Source organism: Phalacrocorax carbo, chromosome 16 (genome assembly GCF_963921805.1).
Source record: "Phalacrocorax carbo chromosome 16, bPhaCar2.1, whole genome shotgun sequence".
NCBI lineage: Eukaryota > Metazoa > Chordata > Aves > Suliformes > Phalacrocoracidae > Phalacrocorax > Phalacrocorax carbo.
The window spans coordinates 8591527-8611854 of NC_087528.1; the positions used below are offsets into that span (position 1 = coordinate 8591527).

Genomic DNA, 20328 nt, shown 5'->3' on the forward strand with positions numbered 1-20328 from the left:
TGTTGTGGAGACCAGAACTGTACAGACTTTCATTAAAACCCTGCCCTCTGGGCCCTGGGATTATGAATATTAGAACATTGCCCTTTTATGTGAACACGTATTGACCAGCGAACTCTGAATAGTGTTTTTACTAACGACACCCAAGTGCCCATTACAGCCCCTGCCTGTATTGCTTGAGGTTTACTGTCAGCAGCTCTTCGGGAAAGGTATAAAACCCCTTTCAGAAACGTTCTGCTGCTCCATGCAGCGTGTGCGCGTATGTTAAAAGGTTGCTAAGCTGCCTGTGAAAGCTCATGAAGGCAATTATCCATTTAAAAAAAAAAAAAGCTAATTAGGCAATTTCTCTCTGTATTTGAAAGCACCCTAGAGGGTCTCATGGGGTGGATTAAGATTTTGTAATATTTTTCAGCTCCTTATTTGATCATTGCTGCTTCGTTTTCTTTCTCTGGCGTTGTGCAATATCGGGTAACAAAGACCTGATTCACTCTCCTTATGCAAGAGCGCCCTTTCCCCGACGCTCTGGGGAGCCGGTGTGCTGGGGACCTTTCCCCATCCATCCCACGTGTCCTCCTTGACGTGGTGGTCTGTGTTATGTGGACTCGGGCAAAACTTGGGTCTGCGTTTGGCTTCTCCACTGGCTGCCGGCGTGCAGCAGGGCACGATGCCGAGGGCTCCTCCGTCCCTGCGCTGCATCTGCGCGTTTGTCCCCGAAGAAGAGACCTGCCTGGCCGCAGGCTGCGTCCCTGCCGGCGTTATTAGCCAGAGCAGCCCTGAACATGTGTGAAACGTGGATTATGCACAGCTCCTAATAGCTGCAGGAACAGCTTGACTCTGCTGCAGCTCTCCCTGGTGCTTTGTGCGAGCGAGCTTTTAATAGTGCCTGTGACACAGAAAAGGAACTATCAGCCTCTTGTAATTTGGGTTCGTTTTTACTGCTGGTGCGTCAGGAGACAACTGTGAACTAATTTCAGTGATGCCATTCGATAACCTTGTGAAATCTGTAACCATTTCAGGGGGAGGGGGGCTCCTGGAGGCGCCGCTGAAGCGGGGGGGGCTGCGTGGGGCTCCCCAGGCGGGGCTCGTCCCTGCCCTGCGTGGGGGCGCAGGGCTGCTCAGCACAACGGAGGGCAGCGGCTTGCCCCGATCCCTCTGCCTGGCTTGTTCTTCATTTTCCCTAGCATGAGCTTGTGGATCTTGCTCCGTTTCGGTGCGCTGAGGCGATTTTAGCGAGCCTGGCGCTGGACTGGCAGGAGCAGATCCTGAACCCTGTGTCCCTTGTCAGCCCTCAGCTGGTGCTCTGAGCATCACTCAGCTCTGTGGGGAGGGTGGTGTCTCCTTGAAATCCCTGTGCTGTCCCTGGGGCTCTCCTGGTCCTTTTGCCAGGTCCCCCTTGGCTCAGGGGGGCACATCAAGGCCTGTCTTGCTGCTTCTGCTGAGAGCAGGGTGTGTGGACACAGCTTTTGGCTACGGTCATTGCTGCGGTGGACGAGAGCAATAGGAAAACCATGTGAGGAGGGATTTAATGCCTTTCTGGGACTATTGCTACTATCCGAACCAGGAGCGGGGGGGAAGGGAAGCTTTTAGGTTGCTAATCATGACATTTTATTGCAGCCTAGAGAGGCTGTTGGCAAACCACAACACATACGCGCGCACACGCACACACACAAATCAGTTGCAGAAAGCCCTGGTTTCCCTTCGCCGCCCCGTAAATGTGAGTGGAGCTGCTGAAGAGCATCGTGAGCTGGGGCAGCTCGGCAGGACCCGCCGGCAGCAGGGGCTGCGCCAAGGCAAAGCAAACCCTCCTGGTGCTGCCTAACGCCCAGGTCCTGTTGTTGTAAGCCAAAAAGCTTTTACAGCCTCTCAGCCCTTGCCTGTAAAGTCCAATGCCACTCATAAAACATTAAGAGGCGCAGCATTACTGTAACACTCTCCAAAGGGACCTGGAGGGCGACTAGACAGTCAGAGCGATTATTACACATCCTGAGCAAAATTGTTCTCTGCAAACCACATATAGCCCCTTATAGATTTCCATGCAGTGTGAGAGGTCGTTAATTCACGCCCTGATGATGAACTTAATTTTGTTTCCTGCTGAGCAAATGACGGCTTAGAGGCAACTTTGTCTTATTATGGTGTGGAGACTTTTATTTTTGTTTGTGTTTTGGTCTTCTCTTGCATTGTTTGCAGAATGCGGAACATGCGGCCGCCTCTTGATTTATGATTGATGCTTCTCTGAGCAGCGGGGCCTCCTCCAGCCCCTCGTTCGTGTCCTTGACCCGTGGGGTTTCACCTGCTCACTCCAGGGTCCTCTGGCCAAACCCTGCCACGCACACAGGGGTAGTTCTGGTTTTAACTCCTCCATTTCCCACTTGTATGGAAAGCTTCCCCCACCCACCCCCCTGCTTCCTTTCTGTTTCCCTTCTTGAACATCATCGTGCTGCACGGCTGCCTCGGGTCGTCATTCCCTTCTGCCGTGGGAACGGCTCTGCCTGCGCTGCGGTTCTCTGGATCCTCTGATTTCAGATGCGCCACAGTCTTCTCCAAATGCAGCCATCTCCCGGCTTCATGAACCAATTAACGAAAAACTTTCCTCCAATAGAGTAAATAATTTTTTGCTGTGAGGCCAGAATTTAGCTGGGAACATCCGCAGCCGTGCCGAGCGCTCCCCTCCCCGGCCTCAGCCTCCTGCTTCCCAGGGCCCCCATCCAGGGCTGGGCACTGGTTCCTGCAGTCCGTTTTTTTTCCTGAAAGGAGGAGTGTCCTGCCGTGACTTGCTGAACCCTGGGAAGTCCCTCAATGGAGAGAGGGACCCTTGGGTACCAGACTCGAATTTCTCAGAAAATCCGAGCCCTCCCCTCCCACCGTCATTCCCAAACCAAAGCAACTTTGAAAGCTGGCCAGCCCTGGCGCACGTCCCTTCAACTGGGTGCGGAGCTCTGGGCCAGAGAGTCCAGGTTTCTGGAGAGGCGCTGGGTCCTTCTGGCACGGATCCCTCTGGGCCAGGATTTTGTACTTATTTTGTTCCCCACCCCCCCACCCCCAACTCGGGTAAGGCCCACGCAGCTGAAGTTGTGGCAATCTCCTCTTTCCCATGAGTTCATCTTGTAATAAATCGCACCAGCCCTGCGGAGGGGGAGGAGAAAATTGAAAAATGTTTATAGAATTAATTCCCCAAAGGAAATCGCATGGGGGAGGGCAAATGGGGGGAAGAGTTGGGAATTTATTTTTTTTGTTACAGAAGATAGATTTTTTTTTTTTTAAGAGTTTGTTGGATGGAAAAAAATCTGCAGAACAACTTCAGTGCTGGGAAACAATTAGATTTCCTCCTCTACTGCTCTTCTAAGGAAAAGTTCACTCCCTGTTCGTGCTGTGTGGGTTGTTTTCTGCCACCCTGGGCTCGGAAGGGACCATTCCTATCCCGTGGGTTGTGCCGTGAATTCCACATAGTTACTCCAGTGCTGAACCCTGTAACTTGTTTGACCGTGGTGCGTCTTCCAGAAACATCCCATTTCTTCGAGGAAGGGTTGAGGAGAGTCCCCCATCTCCCTCGGGAGTTTCCCAATGCCTGTTTAATCGCGCTCCTCAAAACTTTGTGCCTTCCGCGGGGTCGCGCAGCTCTCCTCCCGCCTGCCCGCCCGTCCTCCTTGCGCGGTTCGAAGGGCTGGGGAAACGCTCGTGTGCAAAAAGGAGGAAAAAATAAAAATAGCAGAGGGTTTCAGCTACTTTGCGGTGTGCGGCCAGCGCAGGTGGGAGCAGGAGGGTGATGGGGGGGCTGCAGCCGGACCCCTCCTCGGTTTCTCCCGGCGCTCGGGGGTCCGGCGCGGGGGAGCCGGGAGGATGCTACCATCTGGCGGCATGGGCTCGCAGCAGCAGCCGGCTCTGCCTGGCCTGGGCTGCCCTGCTGGCAGCTCTGTAAAAAGCCACTGTGGGGAAAACAAACAGGTGACCCCAGAACAAAAGCCCCAACCCCTTTGTACCGATGCTGGAGGGAAATTAGCTGCTCGGCTTGTGTTGGTAAAGGGGGTTGCAGCAGACAAAGTGATTGCCTTGATCCCGCCGGTGGGCTGACAGTGCAGCCATGCGTAACCTCGTGCAATTAGCTGTCCTGCATTTGCAGACCAGAACCCAGCAGTAGAGGAGGCAGAGGATGACCGCGATAAACCGAAGCTGATAGATGAGAAGGAGGAGATGGAGCAGCCACAAATCAAGGTGCCCATGGAGGTGCCCAAGAGAGAGGAGGAGAGAGGAAAGCTGGAGGAGAAAGTGCAACTTGATCGTCCCGATCAAGGTAATGAGGAACCCGGGGAAAGGGTGCCAGCTTTGGGACTCGGAGGTGTACATTGCAGGGCTATTTCAGATAAAGAGCCTGATCTCTGCTCATTACCTTGTGGACTGAAGGTGATTTAGCATTTGATGCTCTTGAGGCTCATTAGGAATGCAGCCTCCTGATGAGAAAGCAAAGGCAGGGCTGAAAAAGGGCAGCAGGTAGCTGGGTGTGCTGTGAACCTGCTGCCTGTTCCTTTCCAGAGGTAGATTCTCAAGGTTCCTGAGCCCCCTAACCCTGCCTGTTGTCTGCCCTAGGGATTGCCCTGCCCGTTGGGGAAGCGCATCGGCACGAGCCACCCGTCCCACATGACGAAGTGGTCGTGGACATGGGACGGGAGCGGGAGGAATCTGATGAGAACAAGCTTGCACCCGGAGGAGCCGACGATCGTCTGCTCAAGCCAGTGCTGGAGCAGCAAGCAGCGCTGAATCCTCAGAAAGAGGTACTTGGCCAGAAACAAGAGAAGGAAGCGATCGCTGAGAACCAACTGTGGGGAGGGACTGACGAGCCCGTTAAGAATCTGAAGAACGTCCTGGAGGTGATCGTGCAGCAGGATGGCAGGCTGCCATACAAAGAGCTGGAGCCAGACAAACAAGTGCTGGAAGCCAAGGCGCAAGCTGCCGTGCCGGACGGTGAGAAGAAAGCTGAGGTTGCAGGTGAAAGGGAGAAATCAAAGCTCCAGCTCCCCAGGAAAGCAGAGGAGGCTGCGAAGTCCATGGAGAAGGAAGGTGACCCTGGTAAGTTCCATCCATGGTGGCTCATCTGAACAAACTCTTCTCTTGGCCTGTAATCTGCTCCATAATCCGCCCCGGCGCCTGGGCAATTTGGTTATTTCCACTTACATCCCAGTGTGTTTCCTTTTAATTTCCCGAGATTAGCATGTGAGCATGCACAGCCCCTTCAGCAGCTGTTGAGGAAAAGGAAGAATCTGGTGGCTTTGACAGCTACTATAATATCTGTCAAACAGTGGTTTGCTAGCCTACTAAATGTCAGGTGCCATGCTGTTCCTGTGCGTCTCTGAACTCACTGGGGACAGGGAGCCGGGAGATCTTGACAGGTAACACATTGCTAAGTGCCCGTCTAAAAGCTAGTTAGAACCATTCTTGCATTTTAATTGGCTGAGGTAGTTAGTGCTGGCTTGCTGCCACGAGTCTATAAGATTGTTAAATATTTTTTTTTTTATTACTTCCCTTGTAGCCATCAGGTTGAATATAAACTGTGCCGGCTTAGGCAGGGAGGGACAACATGATGTGGAGTCATTTTGGAGAACATCTGCTGCTGGAGTGTCCTTATTGGTTGCAAAGGTCTGTCCATTTGTTCATCCACAGGTGAAAAGCAGGAGCTGCCCCTCCCGGACAGAGCAGATCAGCTGGAGCCGAGGGAGACCCGAAACACGGAGGAGAAGCAAGAAGAGAATGCGGAGAGCAAGCTGGGGGGTGAGCATGTGTCCCTGGGGTGTGCGGGGAGGGGAAGGTGCTGAGCTTCCCCTGGGAGCTGGGGCTGAGAGCGCAGGATTTCTCTCTGCAGGGGGATGGTGCCAGCCAACGCTGTTCTTGGCTCTTGCCAGCGCATAGCTTTAGGCCATAGTCACCTCCGCAACGGCAGCAATTAGTGCCTGTCTCCAGTGGGCTCACGCCTGCGGTGCAGGCTGGCCGTTTCACAGCGCAGCCCCTGGCAGGGCCGCTCAAGGACGTGAGTCATGCTGGCACCCGGGCCCGGCTGCTCCCCAGCTTTGGCTGCTCGAGCGCAGGCGGCGCTGCCCCGACAAGAGCACGACTGGAGTGAAACCGTTTGTCTTGGGCAAAACCGGGGAACCCGGCAGCAGGGTGGGGAGGTGGGTGGGCATCGCCCTACAGCCTCACGGCTTGGGGCAGATGCAGGCTTTAGTGCCTGGGGAGACCTGGGCATGTGGTCGTGCTGGGGAGCAGTGGCAAAGCTCCGTCTGCTCCTTCCGTGGAGCCTCAGTGCTGGTACTGTGCAGTGACCCCTTCCTCAGGCTGAGCTTGCTGCCTTTGACCTCTGCCATGCGAGAGCCTGAGCCTAGCCTGGACTCGCAGCCTGTGTGTCCTGTAGTCCTGTGGCTCTTTGCCTTCGTGCCACCCCTTGGTGCTCTGGTCTGAGGTGGTGGGCATTTGGTCCGCTGAGCAATGGCAGTGGGCAGGCTCTGCTCCTGAGGAGCATGTGTATGGCCCTCCTCTTTGTTTGGTGGTTACATCTTGGTTTTCTAATTATTTTCTTTCCGTTCTGCGCTGCAATGGGACTTTAAAAACTGAGCATAAAAAGCTAGCGGCAGATATGGACTGTAAGGCCTCTTTGCATTTCAAGGGGGCTGAAAGGCTGTGAGTTTCCGTGGGGTTTTCCGTCTCAGATTGTGCGGGACTTGCTGGGGACACTCTCCCATGAGCATGTCACCAAAAGGTGCTCTGGGCTTGTTCTGCTCCACTGCCCAGAGCTGAACTTCATACCTGGAGGCTGGGAGAGGGTGGAAAGGCATCGCAGGAGCGTGGCGGTGTGCACAAACCTCTGTGGATGCTCTCTGCAAACAGCTGCCTCACTGGGACTGTTGTTGAATGCTCCAGTGGTAGCTGCCCTGGGCCCTGTGAACTCAAGTACTTTCATTTTATAATTAAGATGGTTTTTTTGAAGAGTGCCTGTTAAAGTCCAACCAAAGTGCTGGCTGAGGCCTGCTTTCCCCATGATCAAAGGAGGAGCCGGGAGACAGTGTCGCCTTTTGTTTGTGTGGAAGAGGTATGCTGCACAAATACAGGAGTTAACACGTGTTTGCAGAGCTCTCAGTGAGAAATGCTTTGATTTGGCATTAAACCTTTGCCTGCTGTGTGTTCAACCCAAACATTCCCATGCTGAGCTGGGTCTGGTAGGCTCGGAGAGTGAGATAGTAGAAATTACTTCTGTTTTCATTGTTTATTCTGAGCAAAGTGTGAAAAATAAATAGATCTCGAGAAGTCAATTGCTCTCTTGAAACAACCAAATTCCCCCTCACAGCCCAGCTTTCTGTAAATTGAGTGGAAGGGTTGTTCCAGGGGCGCTTGGCTAATAGTGCCATAATGTGAACTGGAAATATTTCTCTGTAATCACCTTGTGGGTGATTAGCGGGACAGGGGGAGGCAGTGCGTGCTGGAGAAGGATTAACCTGGACAGCATCCCTTTTTAATTTGAATGGCATTTTACAGGCTATTAATTTTGACATTATTTCCTGTAGGGCATAATAGTCTAGAAACACCTTGAGTTTCGGAAGAAAGCTGCTTGTTGGTGTGGGAGGCAGGTGACACAGTTTCATACCCTCCAGATACGATACGATATGTCTGAGTGTCTGTCCAGGCGGAGAAAAGGCAGCAACGTTTCCGTGCAGACCTGGGACTCATAGTTTGTGCATGAGGTGTCGCTTGCAGCAAGTGAATCAACGTGAGTCACTTCTGCTTGGCCCGAAATGCTTTGTGTGACTTTGCGGCTGTGAAGGGCCGTTGGGCAGGGATTTCCTCCTCTTACGTGGTGCAGGGAGCTCAGCTTTATTGCGGTGGCATCTCGGCTCGGCAGGAGGTGGGGCTGACTTTCTGTGCCACTGTGGTTTCAACCTGCCTGACCACCTGCACTGCTGCATGCAAGAGTACTCGGCTGTTAAACCTTTGATTGCTGCTTGGGATCCCAGCCCTTTCACCGTCCTCAAAGCCAAAATCTTCGGCAGGATTGTTCAGTGGGTGTTTTCCTGCTGTGGGCCAGGCTGGGCCTTCACTTGGCTAAGCCAGGAGAAGAGACAACAGTAGCCTCTCATCACTCTGGCTGTAACCCAGGATTTGCCTCCTGAAAAGACCCAGCTCAATGTCTGTACCTCAAGTGCTGGGTTGATGTTTCCATGTCAGTTTATCCCATCATGTAGGTAGTTTCCCTCTGAGGGCAGCTCCTGGTGCTGTGCCTTAGCTGACTTCTTCTAGTTCCTCCTAAGATTGCACGTTTGCTGTTTGTGGCCTTTCCAGGCTCGGTTTAGCTGGGTTGAAGTCTTTGCAGTGCGTTCAGAGAGATGATCTAGAGAGCCACGCTGCAGCAGTGCTGGGGCTTCCCAAAGCACCACAGGCAGCTTTAAAAGCACCTTGTCTTGCTTTGGCAGCCGAGCACCTCACTCTCGATCAACTTCTGCCAGTCCTGTTCTCTTCTAGCTCCTGTGCCAAGCAGCCACCTCGTCCTTCCCTGCGCTGGGACCCCAGCAGACCTGCTCCCCTGTACCTCTTTGCAGCTCTTCTCCCCAAGCAGTTAATGACAAGAGCATGGTTTTGATCCCTCCACCAAAATCTTCTTGGGAGGCCAGTGTCCTGCCTTAGCATGTGTGCTAGTGAGCAGCCAGTCTGGGCTTTTGGCTGCTGTCCTCAGTGGAGGTATGCCGGAGCGGTGCCGCCGTGATTGCCGTCAGTGCCAGCAGCAGAGCTGTGCCACATCCTTCCCTCCCTCCTGGTGAACGGGCAGTGTCTGCAGAGTAGGGCCTTCCTGCCGAGGAAAGCCCCTGCAGCCCCTCCAACGCTGAGAGATGATTAGTGAAGGGTTTGGGTCATGGATTTTTTTTTTTCCTTTCTTTTTTCTTTCCCTTTTCTAGAAGCGGGGCAGGCGAAGCTGCTTGATCATGCTGTGCTGCTGCAGGTGATCAAAGAACAGCAGGTACAGCAGAAGCAGCTACTTGACCAGCAGGCAAAACTGCTGGCTGTAATTGAAGAGCAGCACAAGGAGATCCACCAGCAAAGGCAGGAGGAGGGAGGAGAGGAGAAGCCAAAGCAAGGTAAGAACATTGCCAAAGAGTGTGACCCCTCCATGGGCCGATCGCTGCTCAAAGCAGCTTTAAAATCAGGCTAGGAGAGATCCGAGTCCCTTTGGCACACAGCAGAGTCCCCTCAGCAAAAGCCATTTCTGTGTCTGGGCCTGAACTCTGAGGTGGGGATCCCCAGCCCCTGGTCACAAGGATATGCTCTCCCGCACGGCTGTCCTTGTTTTCCTATGTGGCCATTGATGGTGTGATCTCTTCTCCTGTCCCCTGTTGGGCAGAACAGGGTGGCAGGAGAAGGGAATATCTCACTGTAAGAAAAAGCTTTTACATGTTGGTTTTTGTTCTGCAGCGGAAATGCAGCAGGAGCCCGCTGTGCCTTTCTCCAAGAGCAAGGAGGACGAGGGCCTCGGAGCTAAGCAAGAAGCTGCTCCAAAGGGGCTCAGCAAAGAGCTGTTGGAGCACCCTGCACAGGGCCTGGGCCAGCAGCCTGCTGACTCTGCGGAGCAGCGCAGGGGGATGGCAGGGAAGCTGGAAGAGGCTGGGCACAGGCGTGAGTTTCCTGGGGTTTCCCCAAAGGAGCGGAAGGTGCCGCCACAGGAGAATGATAGAGCTGTTAAAAATCCTGCGGAGGACTGGGATCCCCTTCACAGGGATGCCCAACACATTGCAGCAGCCAGAAACCACCTAGAAAAGCGGCCCTTGGCGGAGGATTTAGGAGATCGTGAAGCCAGAGCTGGAAGAGACGTCCATGAGAAGAAAAATTCCCTGAAAGTTGTGGAAGTAGCTACAGCTCCCATCCAAAGAGAACAGCTGGGGGCTGCCAAAGTTCAGGGAGTAGCAGGAAGGAGTCTGGAAAGAGACTCAGGAATAGACCTTAAAGCCAAAGCAGTGAGTCAGGTGGAGCCCAAAGACCTGGCAGTTGCACTGGACTCCTCCAGTAAAAGGAATGTGGCAGAGAGCGAGCAGCGCCTACGGGAGCGTCAGAGAGGTGCAGGCACCGAGGGAGGCGAGGGTGCTGGCAGGCGGCAGCAGGCCGTGCAGAGGGACCTGGTTGGCAAAGGGGAGGTAAAGGAAGAAGCTCCTCGGGAGAACGTGGTGGACGTGGCCCAGGACCCACAGGGAGGTTTCCGGAGCAAGCAGAGGCTTGGGGAAGGGGATCTCTCAAACAACGTTGAGAAGAAACCAGGCCTTGAGAATGTTCCTGCCCAAAAGCCCGACAGAGGAGCAGCTGCCCAGGGGGACCAGAAGCCAGACCACGACGTCAAACCGAACCGGGACCTGAAACTGCAGGCAGACCTGGACCTCCGCCGGAGGAGACGGGACCTGCTGCCTCCTGAGGAGGAGGAGGAGGAGGAGGCGGCTGCACAGGGAGCAGGGGTCTTCATTGGCCTGAACCCCCTTCCAGATGTGAAAGTAAATGACCTCCGGAGCGCTCTAGAGACACGATTAAACCAAGTTGCGGAGAGGGCTCAGCAGGTGGTCCGCAGCCGGCAGATCAAGCAGATGACGCAGGCGGACGGGAGCATGTGAGCAGGGTGGTCGTGCTCAGTGGGTGGCTGCGGGTGTTGGCCACAGGCACAAGGCCGAGGAGCTCTGTAGGGAAGGTTCAAGTTAACCAGCTGTTTTTTTGGCCACTGTTTCTCAGGCAGTGCTTGGTCTAAGCCAGCAGCACTTTGCTGGATGCAGCGCTTGGACCCACGGGATCTCCTTGGACCTGTGAGCACTGTCCAGGGATCTGTGGGCTTCTCGAGTCTCTGCGACGGTAGCACCTCCTTGCCTGTGCTCACAGGTGGCTGAGGAGATGGCAACCGTGAAAGAAAAGCTCCTGCTGTCCTCTGGCTTTCAGAGGTTGCCATCTACCTCGATTCCCTGCCAGCCCAGATTTCAAGGACCTTTTCAACATCTTGTTCATATCGAATTGCCTTCTCCATCCAGCTCTCGACTCCCCTTTCAGAACGAAGGTGGTCATCTGTGAGGTTCCCCTGCCTGCTTGGAAAGGCTTCTCTGGCACCTGCCTCGGGTTCTTTTGCCCAGGCTGTGTGGGGCTTCGGGGCAGAGGTCTGGGGCTGCGGGAGGAGGGGAGCCAGGGATCGAACGTCTCGGGAAAGGCTTTATTCTGGAGAAGTGTCAAGTCCTGAGTTAGGAACCAGCTTAGCCAATTGCTTTGGTGTTTCTCTTGAAATGGGAGCTGTTAGTCTTGCATGTTTAGGAGATAGTTGTGGTTTAGGAACCTAGTTTAGTAGAAATGCTGCCTTAAACGGGCACAACTGCCGCTGTTGTGCTGCCTCTATTCCCAGGGATTTAATTGGTTGGCCAGACACTAGCAATAACACGGAGCTTTGCTCTTGCCACCCTCCCCGGATGCTCAACTCTCATCTGTGCTTTCCAGCTTGACTTCAACTGTCCAAAGTGCATTACGAAGCTCAACCCCGGGGGGCTGCAGACCACCCCCTCCCCAAACCAGCTTCATTTTTTTCTGCAAGAGGTGACTAATTTGGTACCAGAAGACGTGGCTTAAAAGGGCAGACACAGGGCCTTGGCTCAAGCATACCTACCTCTTCTCTCTGTGATGTGGTGGAGCATGTTTGTTTTGTGTGCTCTTCCCAGCCCCCCTCTGCGCTGCGTTTTACATCCATAGATGTCAGTACTCCGCCCCTGGAAATGTATTTTATGAGCGAGAAAGGGAAGAGCTTCTGTGAGAGCCCTGGTTCATTTCAGGCTCCCAGACAGTGATTCATCACTTCTTTTTTTTTTGTTTTGTTTTGTTTTTACATCCTGACTTGCGAATGTAAGAAATCAAATCCCAAAGCTCTCACTAGAATGGCTGAAATTTCCCAGCCTGGAGTCTACAGACCTCATCACTGTGGTGGTTTTTATAACTGTATCTCAAAGTGTCTTTGGTAAACTAGCCTCATCGAGTTTGTGTCCGACGGGACCTTGGAGAGCCAGGTTGTTATTGGACATGTGGGGCTGTCATACCGGTTCTGGTCACTCGAGAACTCTGCTGCCGCCTGCCTGGGACGTGTGCCTGTTGCTCGAAGGATGTCATCTTCTCATTAAAATGACACAGAGCCACAGGGCAACAGCCACGGACTTGGGCGTACTTCTTCAGGAGGACCACCTGTGCTACTTCCCTGTGACTGCCATGGCCTTAACCCTCAGGACTCCCCCCATAGTACCAGTGAGCTTCTCCATTACGCTGTCTTAAAGCACAAGCACCGCAGCTGTCCTCTGTAGGTGTCTGTCAGGGCAGGGACGGCAGTGGGCTCCAGAGCACGTCTCTAAATCTGCAGCAGAGCGACAGGTCCAGGCTTTGCCCCTCCACAGCCTCAACCAGCCTTTCTAAGGTGAGAGGCAGCTGGAGCAGGAGCTGGATCTGCCCTTTGTTGTGCTTTGCTGCCTGCCAGGGTCTGTCCTGGGCTGTCACGGGGAACGAGGGCAGGTTCCTGCCCCACAGGATCAGACCTGCCTGGAGCCCTGATGCGTGTTTGTTGGCATTGAGCTGCCTGCCTGAACGCAAAGGACCAAAGATGCTACTGACATTCCTCAGCAGCTGGGAACGGTGCGGCCTGTGGGCACCCCCAGGCCAGGCTGGAAGCCAGCAGGAGCTGCATCGCCTCTGCCTGCCAGGGACTGCTCGTGCTGGCGTGTGGAGCGCTTGGTGGGAGAGACAGGAGGGGAGGCTGAGCCGATCAATAAAATAAGCTGAAGCATTTTGATCTGCATTGTCTTTTTTTTTTTTCCCCATCAATAAGCCTTACCCAGCCAGCAGGCTGTGGCTCCCCAGGGGGCAGTGGCATCCACCTCGCTCCATACCCACGGGCAGTTATGCTTTGCCAAAGGAAAAGAAGCTTTTTGTGTTTTCTTGGCCAAAGGAAAATAAGCTATTTTGCTTTCTTTGAGATTTGCTTGTGCCTGCTGCTGGGGAAGAGGAGGGGAGGCTGCCACCCTCACACATGGGGCCTGGAAAATGAGGAAAATGGCTCATTTGACATTCAGGGGATTGAGCAGCTGCAGCAGAGCTGCTGCCGGAGCAGGAGCGTTCCAAAGCTGGCGCCAGGGATGCGGGGTGGCCTCCCAGAAGCGTCCGTCTCGCCTCGAGCTGCGGTTCCTCCTGCTTTGCAGGAAGTTTTGCTGTTGAGCGAAGCCGGAGCTTGCACAGAGCAAGGAAACGGGTCCGAACGCGGGACCGAGGTCAGAAAGAGGAGGAAGGGGTTCTGTGAGGCACCAAGTGCGGCGGCTGCAAGGGGCTGGGGGAGCCGGGGGCATTGTGGTCTCCACTCTGCCTCTCCAGGTGCCGCGGCCTGGCCGTGCCCACGGGCCCGGGGTGCCGCGGCGAGGGCCGGGCAGCGGCCGCTGGTCCCGCCTCGCTCTTTATTCGGTAATTTAAGGACAAACCGGGTCTGATTGGAGAGTTTTTATTTTCTCGAAGCGTCTCCAGGCCGGTGCGCGGGGGGTCGCGGTCACCTCGGCGTCGCCTTCGCCTGCAAAGAGCCGCGGGTGAGGCCGGGCGAGGCCACGGGGCCTCCCGCAGCCGTGCCCAGGGCCGCCCCTCCCGCCGGTACCGGCACCGGGACCTACCGCCCGGGCGAAGCACTCCTGCAGCGCCCGGAACTCCTCCAAGCAGGCGTCCCGCCGCAACTCCGCCGTCCCGGCCGCAGCCGCGGCCACGCACCGGCCGTAGGCAGCCGCCTGCGGGGAACGACATGGAGCGGGAGTGGGGCGCCGGCCTCGCCGGGCACCCCCTCGCCCCTCGGCCGGTCTGCCGCTCCCCCCGGCCCCACCTGCTCCCCGCAGCCCGCCAGCAACGCCGGGAAGCGCCGCAGCCGCGCCCGCACCCGCAGCCAGACGCCCCGGCCCGACATCGCCGCCGCCACCGCCTCACCACCGCCTGGGCGCCGCCATAGTGGGGTAACGGCGATTGGCCGCTCGCCCCGCTCATCAAAGCGTTGCGCTCTCGCATTGGCAGTCGGCGAACACCCACACCCTCCAGCGCGGCGATAGGAGAAACGGCGCGCCTATCAAAACTGTCTGGCTCTCTGATTCGGTGATGTTGGAAGGTCGTCTCCTCACCCTTCTCGGATTGGTCGGATTTGTCAGCCTAAAGCATTGATTGGTCACACCTCCAGAGCCCCTACTGATTGGTCGCTCGTCGCGGGCAGCTCTGATTGGCGGAGGTGCCGGTTGTTTACTTCCCGTCTCCCGCCCTTTAGCCGCCGGCGTCAATTTCGTGAGTCACTTCCGCCCGAAGCTCAGCCCTCACTCGCCGATGATTGCCTGAGAGGCAGCATCTCGTACTCTCATTGGCCTGTTGCATTTTCCGGGAGGCGGAGCCGCGAGGCCGCTTACGGGCCGGGCAGGGCCGGCGCTGGGACTGTCATGGCGGCACCGCTGAGAGACCGGTTGAGTTTCCTGAGCCGGGTACGGGCCGGGGGGTCGGGGAGGGGCTGGAGTACGGGGGTGAGGAGGGGCTGCCTGAGGGCCTTACACAGCGCTAGGGGGGCTCCGGGGCCGGGCCTGCACCGACCCCAGGCCCGGCCCCGCTTACGCCGAACCTCCGCCCCCGCCAGCTGCCGGTGCTGCTGAGGGGCACCGCGGACGACGCCGCCCCCTGCCCCGGGTACCTGTTCGAGGAGATCGCCAGTATCCTTCTGGGGAAAGCGGGAGGGCCGGGGCCGGGGGGGGTCCCGGGGCTGCTGCGGGTCTGGGGGGGGTGGGGTAGGGGTGGAGGGGGGCTGCTGCTGCCCCCGGGCCGGGTCCCCGTGGGGAGAGCAGGGTCTGCACTAGCGAGGCCGGACCTCGAATGCTGGGCTCAGGTTTGGGCCCCTCGGGACAAGAAGGCCCTTGAGGGGCTGGAGCGTGTCCAGAGAAGGGCAGCAGGGCTGGGGCAGGGTCTGGAGCACAAGTGTGCTGGGGGGCGGCTGAGGGGGCTGGGGGGGTTTAGCCTGGAGAAGAGGGGGCTGAGGGGAGCCCTTCTCGCTCTCTGCAGCTGCCTGAGAGGGGCTGGAGTGAGGGGGGGGCTGGTCTCTGCTCCCAAGGCACCAGTGACAGGATGAGAGGAAACAGCCTCAAGTTGTGCAGGGGAGGTTTCGATTGGGTATTAGGAGAAATGTCTTTACTTCGAGAGTGGTCAGGCCCTGGCACAGGCTGCCCAGAGAGGCGGGGGAGTCACCGTCCCTGGGGGTGTTCAAAAACCATGTAGATGTGGCACTTCAGGACATGGTTTAGGAGGCCTGGGGGTGTTGGGGTGGTGGTTGGACTTGATGATCCTAGAGGTCTTTTCCAACCCTAATGATTCCATGATCCCTGACCCCCGCCCCAGAGATCTCCCATGAGTCACCCGGCAGCAGCCAGTGCCTGCTGGAGTATCTCCTCAACCGGCTGCAGAGCAACTCGTGCCACGTCAAGCTGAAGGTAGGGCAGTGGTAGTAAGCAGGGGCAGCTGCTGCAGGGCTCCCCCAGCCCGAAGAAGCCCCTGGCGTGACAGGCCAGGGCGTGGGCATTGTCACAGGGCTGGGGGCTGGTGGAGCACCCACCACATGGCCTTCTCACCCCGCAGGTGCTGAAGATCCTGTTGCACACATGTGCCCAGGGCTCCCCCCAGTTCGTCCTGCAGCTCAAGAGGAATGCCTGCTTTATCCGGGAGGCAGCAGGTAATGGGGCTATAAGTGGGGGAGCTGGGACAAGAGAGCGGGGAGTGGCTCTGTGTGGTGTTGGAGAACCCAGCCTGGCTGTGTGGGAGAGTCCAGGGTGGCTCCTGCCTGTGGGGGCTGCTCCAGGGGCAGAGTGCAGGCTGGGGCCGTGGTCTGCCTCATGCCTGGGAGCTGAGTGTCCCCCAGCCCTCCCGACCTCATGCCTTGCAGTGTTCACGGGGCCCCCAGACCCCCTCCACGGCAACAGCTTGAACCAGAAGGTCCGGGCGGCTGCGCAGGTGAGTGCCAGCTCCATTCACCCTGTGCCAGGTGGACTGCTTGGGCCCTGCCTGGAGCGACAGGGCAGCTCAGCCACCCAGACCCCCACCTCAGGCCAAGGCTGGGTTGCCCAGTGCTTCCCAGCTCTCTGCCCACACCCCTGCTCTCTCCCGGTAGGACTTAGCCAGCATTCTCTTTTCGGATGCGCCGCTCCCCCAGCCTGCCATGCTTCCTGCCTGTCCCCTGCCTCCTGCGGGTAAGTGCTGGCCCCTTACAGCCCTGTCACCTCCCACAGCCATGCTGGCAGTGCCAGGCTCTGCTTGCTGAGGATGTTCTGTAGCTCTGGCTAGAGCAGGCTGCAGGGTAGTGTTTCAGAGGGCAAAATGTGCTTGGGGAGCAGAGGGATAGGCTGCCCTTAGCTTCCCGCTGGGACATTCTTTTGTAAGTGCCCTGCTCTCCACCCCAGTTACCCAGCTGCCCCAGGCACTCCCCTGTTCTCACAAGGGGGAGGAACAGCAGTGGAGGGTGATCCTGAATGCTTGTGCTCCCTCTGAACGTACCTTTTGGCTTCCCCAGGCATGGGCTCCAGCCCCATCCCCTGTGGCTCCTTGCAAGGATTTGGCTTCAGCAGTGAGAAAAGCAGCTCTGGTAAGTCCTGGCTGTGCCCTCACCCTGCGTGGGTCCCCTGCTCGCTACTGCTCTGCCTGTGTGCCGTGATGCCACAGCCCTGGGGGTCCTGCCTGGGGCTAGACCAGGCTCCCAGCCTTCAGAGACGTGTAACCTGGTTGCTGTCTCTCACAGCAGGTGTTCCTCTCTCAGCGGGTGTTTCTGGGTGGATCAGAGCAGAGCCATGCTGCACCCTTTGCTTTGTGCAGCTTTCCCCTTTCCCAAGACATCTGATGGGCCCTGGGGCTGGCAGTGGGGGCCCCGCCATGTCCTTCCCTACTGGGAGGTGTGACAGGGATGTGGGAGGTCAGCTTGTGCCCCCTGGCCTGTCCAGGTAGCTACCAAGTATTCCTTGCTGCCCTTGTCCAGCCAGAACTCCCTCACAGCCTGGCTGTGTCTGGAGCCCAGCTGCCAGGGCTGCTTCTCTCTGCCAGCAGGTCTCTGCTGTCCCCTCATGACATCCTGTGAGGTGGTGGGTGCCTGGGGGCAGGATTGGGCTCCCCGGGAAGCACCTGACACCCTGGCCTCTGCCCAGCTTCGACAGGGGAAGCCCTGCTCAGCACCATCCAACGAGCGGCGGAAGCGGTGGCCCATGCTGTGCTCCCCTCCCTGGAGGGGCCTCAGCCACACCGCCGGGAGCTCCACGAGGATGCCTACGAGCCTGTGAGAGCCCCCTCTCCCACCAGGAGCCCGGTCGGGGCTGTGAAGCCACCAGTGGCCACCACAGTGCACAGCACCCGAGGTAGGTCACCCTGCCGCTGGGCTGGGGTGACTGCCAGCTGTTAGGGGTCCTGGCAGGGGTCCCCACAAGGTACTGGGGCTGGTTTGGGGGTTAACACCTCCCTGCTGCTGTCCCTGCAGTGAGCCACCAGCCAGGGCTGGCCGGGGGCGGCTGGGAGGAGGCAGACAGCGGGCACAGCTCCCAGGACTCCTCACAGGGGAACGGCGAGTTGAGCCGCACCTCGGACTCCTGCAGCAAATCGGGCAGCGACAGCCACTCCGGGGCCAGCCGGGAGCTGACCCACATGGCCGAGAGGTGGGAGCGGGGTCCTGGGGGGTTTGTCTTCCCCCAGGACCTTCTGAGATCCTTTGTCATCTCCTGGAACGGTGCCCTCATTTTCCACACCATTAATTTGAGTCCCCTGGTGCTACTGGGCTGGATTTCTCTGGCACTTTGACCTCCCAGCCTGGGCAGCCCGTGGGCGGGCAGAGCCACAGGCAGGGAGACTGGTCTGCGAGGGACTCCCTGCCTGCAGGAGGGTGGTGGGGTCTGTGCTGGGACCCCTGGAGGGAGCCAGGCTGGCCCCTGTCCCCACTGAGGCATCTCCCTGGGCAGGGTGGACGCTGACAACCTGGGTGACTGCGTGCGGGAGGTGAGCCTGGTGTCAGCGCTGACCCGTGGTGCCAGGGTCTTCCTCACCAGGGAGGAAGCGCAGCACTTCGTCAAGGAGTAAGTGCTCAAGGCAGACGCTCCCTGGGACTGTGGGTGCTGTGGAGCTGAGAGGGGGGTGCTGTGGGGGCTTTGAGGGACAGCCTGAGCCTTTCTCACCCCCCTGGTTACCTTGGCCCAGACCTCTGGGGCTGAAATCCTGCCAGGCAGGAAGGGCTGCCTGCTGCCAGGGCTTGGGATACTGCGTGCGGCCAGCGTGGCCGTAACCCCTTCCCCTTGGCCAGGTGCGGGTTGCTGAACTGCGAGGTGGTGCTGGAGCTGCTCAGCCGGGCACTGGAGGACCCCAGTGACAGCGTCCGCATGGTGAGTGTGGGGTGGCCCCAATGTGCCGCTGGCATGTGCCTGTGGTGCTGCCCACAGGGTGGAGGGACAGGGGGAAGAAGTGCCACAGAGCTGTGACGTTTCAGTGCCTGTCCTGCCTGCTGGGCTCAGCCACGCTTTCCTCCCCGCAGAGATCCATGTCCGCCATCTCTTCTCTCATGTGCTCTGACCTGCTCTCCCTGGACCAAATCTTTGCCATGACTCGGCAGCACCTGCAGCAGCTCAGCCAAGGCAGCCCTGGCCCCGTCGCCAACCGAGCAATGAAGGTGACTCCTGGGACGTCCCTGTGACCTCTCCCCAGGGCAGGGGGCTCCCAGAGGACTGGCGTACCCATCCCCATGGACACCCAGCTCATGGGAATGGTTCTGTGTGTGTCCCAGAGGGGTGGGAATTGTCTGCCTCTTTCAGGAGCAGGGAGCTTGGGGGTGTGATGCTCCCACCCCAGGAGACAAGGCTTAGCCCTGGGAGGGGACACCGGGGCTGATCCCCAGCACTGGGAAAAGGTGCTGGGGCCCGGCCCCCTTCCCAGTGCTGCCTTCACTTCTGCCCACCCCACTCTTCTCCCAGATCCTGCGGCAGTTCGAGGCTCTCTGCAGAGGCCAACCCTCCCCAAAGACTGTCTGCCCGGACGTGGACCCCTCCGCCATTGCTGTGGGCTCAGCCCCATGCACCGGGGACCTGCTGACGGACATCCTGCCCCTGGCAGGCGAGAGCATCCTCACCCCGCTGAGCGCAGCCCCGCTCCCCACGGCGCCGCCGGCCCGTGGCCAGGAGCAGGGGGTGGAGGCAGAGATCCACGGGCAGCCTGGAGCCGCGCTGCCAGCCCAACCCTGCGTGCAGGAGGTGGTGAGCAGGCTGGCAGGGGACATGGTGGGCACTGCTGTGCCCTCCCGCAGCCTGTCTCTCTTTGCCGGCATGGAGCTGGTGGCCCGTCCCGGAGCGGTGATCTGCCCGGACTCTCTGCCAGCAGAGCCGCGGATGCTGTCCCAGCCCCAGGACAGGCAGACGGATGCAGAGGGCAGCCGGCAGCTGTCGGCCTTTGCCTTTCTCAACATGTAGCTGCTGTGGGGCTCCCGGGGGGTTGTGGGGGCTTTGCCCTCCCTCCCTGTGGGGCCTGTTGTGCCATGGCCCCCCCAGGGGCTCCTCTACGGGTGGCCAGCTGCTCCCGCACTGGGCTTGGTGGGGCCGAGGTCCCCAGCTTCCTCTGTGGCACCCTAGGTAGACGCAGACAGCGGCCCTCTGGGCCCTGTGCTACAGTGGCGAGGGCAAGGGGGCTGCCGAGGATACAGCTGTGAAATGGCCGTGGGGGCCAGGGATTTGGTAAGGTTATAGTGTCCCTCTTGCTGTCTTTTTGCCAAAAGTCCCTGGTTTCCTGGGACTGGTGCTGCTGGCACCCCTTGCTGGGCTGGGCTGGGCTGTGAGGGGGTGTGAGGAGCTGGGGCAGAGACCTGCCAGCACCCCCCAGGGGTGAGCTGGGGTGTGGTTTGGGGACCCTGGTGGAGCCATGGGGTGCTCCTGGGTGACCTGCTGCCTCCAGCCTCGGCAGCTGTGGGGCTGGGGAGGGAAAAGGCGCCATCCCAGTGTAGTCAGGACCCACCAGGGGGTCGGGACCCACCAATAAACCCCACACTTGGATGCTGGGAACTTGTGAATTCTTCCTGCGCCGTTGTTGGAGCCTACCCCGCGGCTCCTCTTGTCCCAGAGATGGGACTTCAATACAGCACCCTGTGCCCCACAGCGCCTCCTGCCCCTATGGGGTAAGCCCCGCCCCTCTCCCCGCCTTCCTCCCGCAGGCCACGCCCTGTTTCCATCCGGGCTCCGCCTCTCCATGACTAGCCCCTCCCTCTTTTCCCCAGACTCGGCTCATCTCCCCGCCATTCTTCCCTAGGCT

The 20328-nt window shown here is 58.2% G+C and overlaps 3 protein-coding genes across 5 annotated transcripts in view; 2 read left to right on the forward strand and 1 right to left on the reverse strand.

Annotated features, from left to right (window-relative positions):
* The window catches only part of SLC38A10 (solute carrier family 38 member 10), a 38588-nt gene extending 25786 nt beyond the window's left edge, over nt 1-12802 (forward strand). For both annotated transcript variants that reach the window (XM_064467272.1, XM_064467273.1), the window contains exons 12-16: nt 4115-4285; nt 4579-5058; nt 5650-5757; nt 8925-9104; nt 9439-12802. In XM_064467272.1, the coding sequence (XP_064323342.1) occupies nt 4115-4285; nt 4579-5058; nt 5650-5757; nt 8925-9104; nt 9439-10619 (2120 nt within the window). In that variant the 3' untranslated portion in view covers nt 10620-12802. The remainder of the gene's footprint in view (nt 1-4114; nt 4286-4578; nt 5059-5649; nt 5758-8924; nt 9105-9438) is intronic.
* Nucleotides 12803-13491: 689 nt separating this feature from the next.
* On the reverse strand, nt 13492-14028 carry NDUFAF8 (NADH:ubiquinone oxidoreductase complex assembly factor 8). The gene is made up of 3 exons (XM_064467277.1): nt 13874-14028; nt 13671-13781; nt 13492-13573 (listed from the first exon to the last, which is right to left on the reverse strand). The coding sequence occupies exons 1-3, from the start codon at nt 13952-13954 to the stop codon at nt 13553-13555; spliced, it is 213 nt and encodes a 70-aa protein (XP_064323347.1). The 5' UTR covers nt 13955-14028; the 3' UTR covers nt 13492-13552.
* A 252-nt stretch (nt 14029-14280) lies between these two features.
* Nucleotides 14281-20081, forward strand: TEPSIN (TEPSIN adaptor related protein complex 4 accessory protein). 2 transcript variants are annotated; one of them, XM_064467276.1, is made up of 13 exons: nt 14297-14510; nt 14660-14732; nt 15412-15503; nt 15649-15742; nt 15953-16020; nt 16178-16256; nt 16577-16648; nt 17202-17408; nt 17528-17702; nt 18003-18116; nt 18341-18419; nt 18569-18703; nt 19005-20081. In XM_064467276.1, the coding sequence occupies exons 1-13, from the start codon at nt 14469-14471 to the stop codon at nt 19494-19496; spliced, it is 1722 nt and encodes a 573-aa protein (XP_064323346.1). In that variant the 5' UTR covers nt 14297-14468; the 3' UTR covers nt 19497-20081. The 2 variants fall into 2 exon arrangements, with proteins under 2 accessions (XP_064323345.1, XP_064323346.1); XM_064467275.1 differs by having other exon boundaries at nt 14281-14510; nt 15649-16020.
* Nucleotides 20082-20328: the final 247 nt, after the last annotated feature.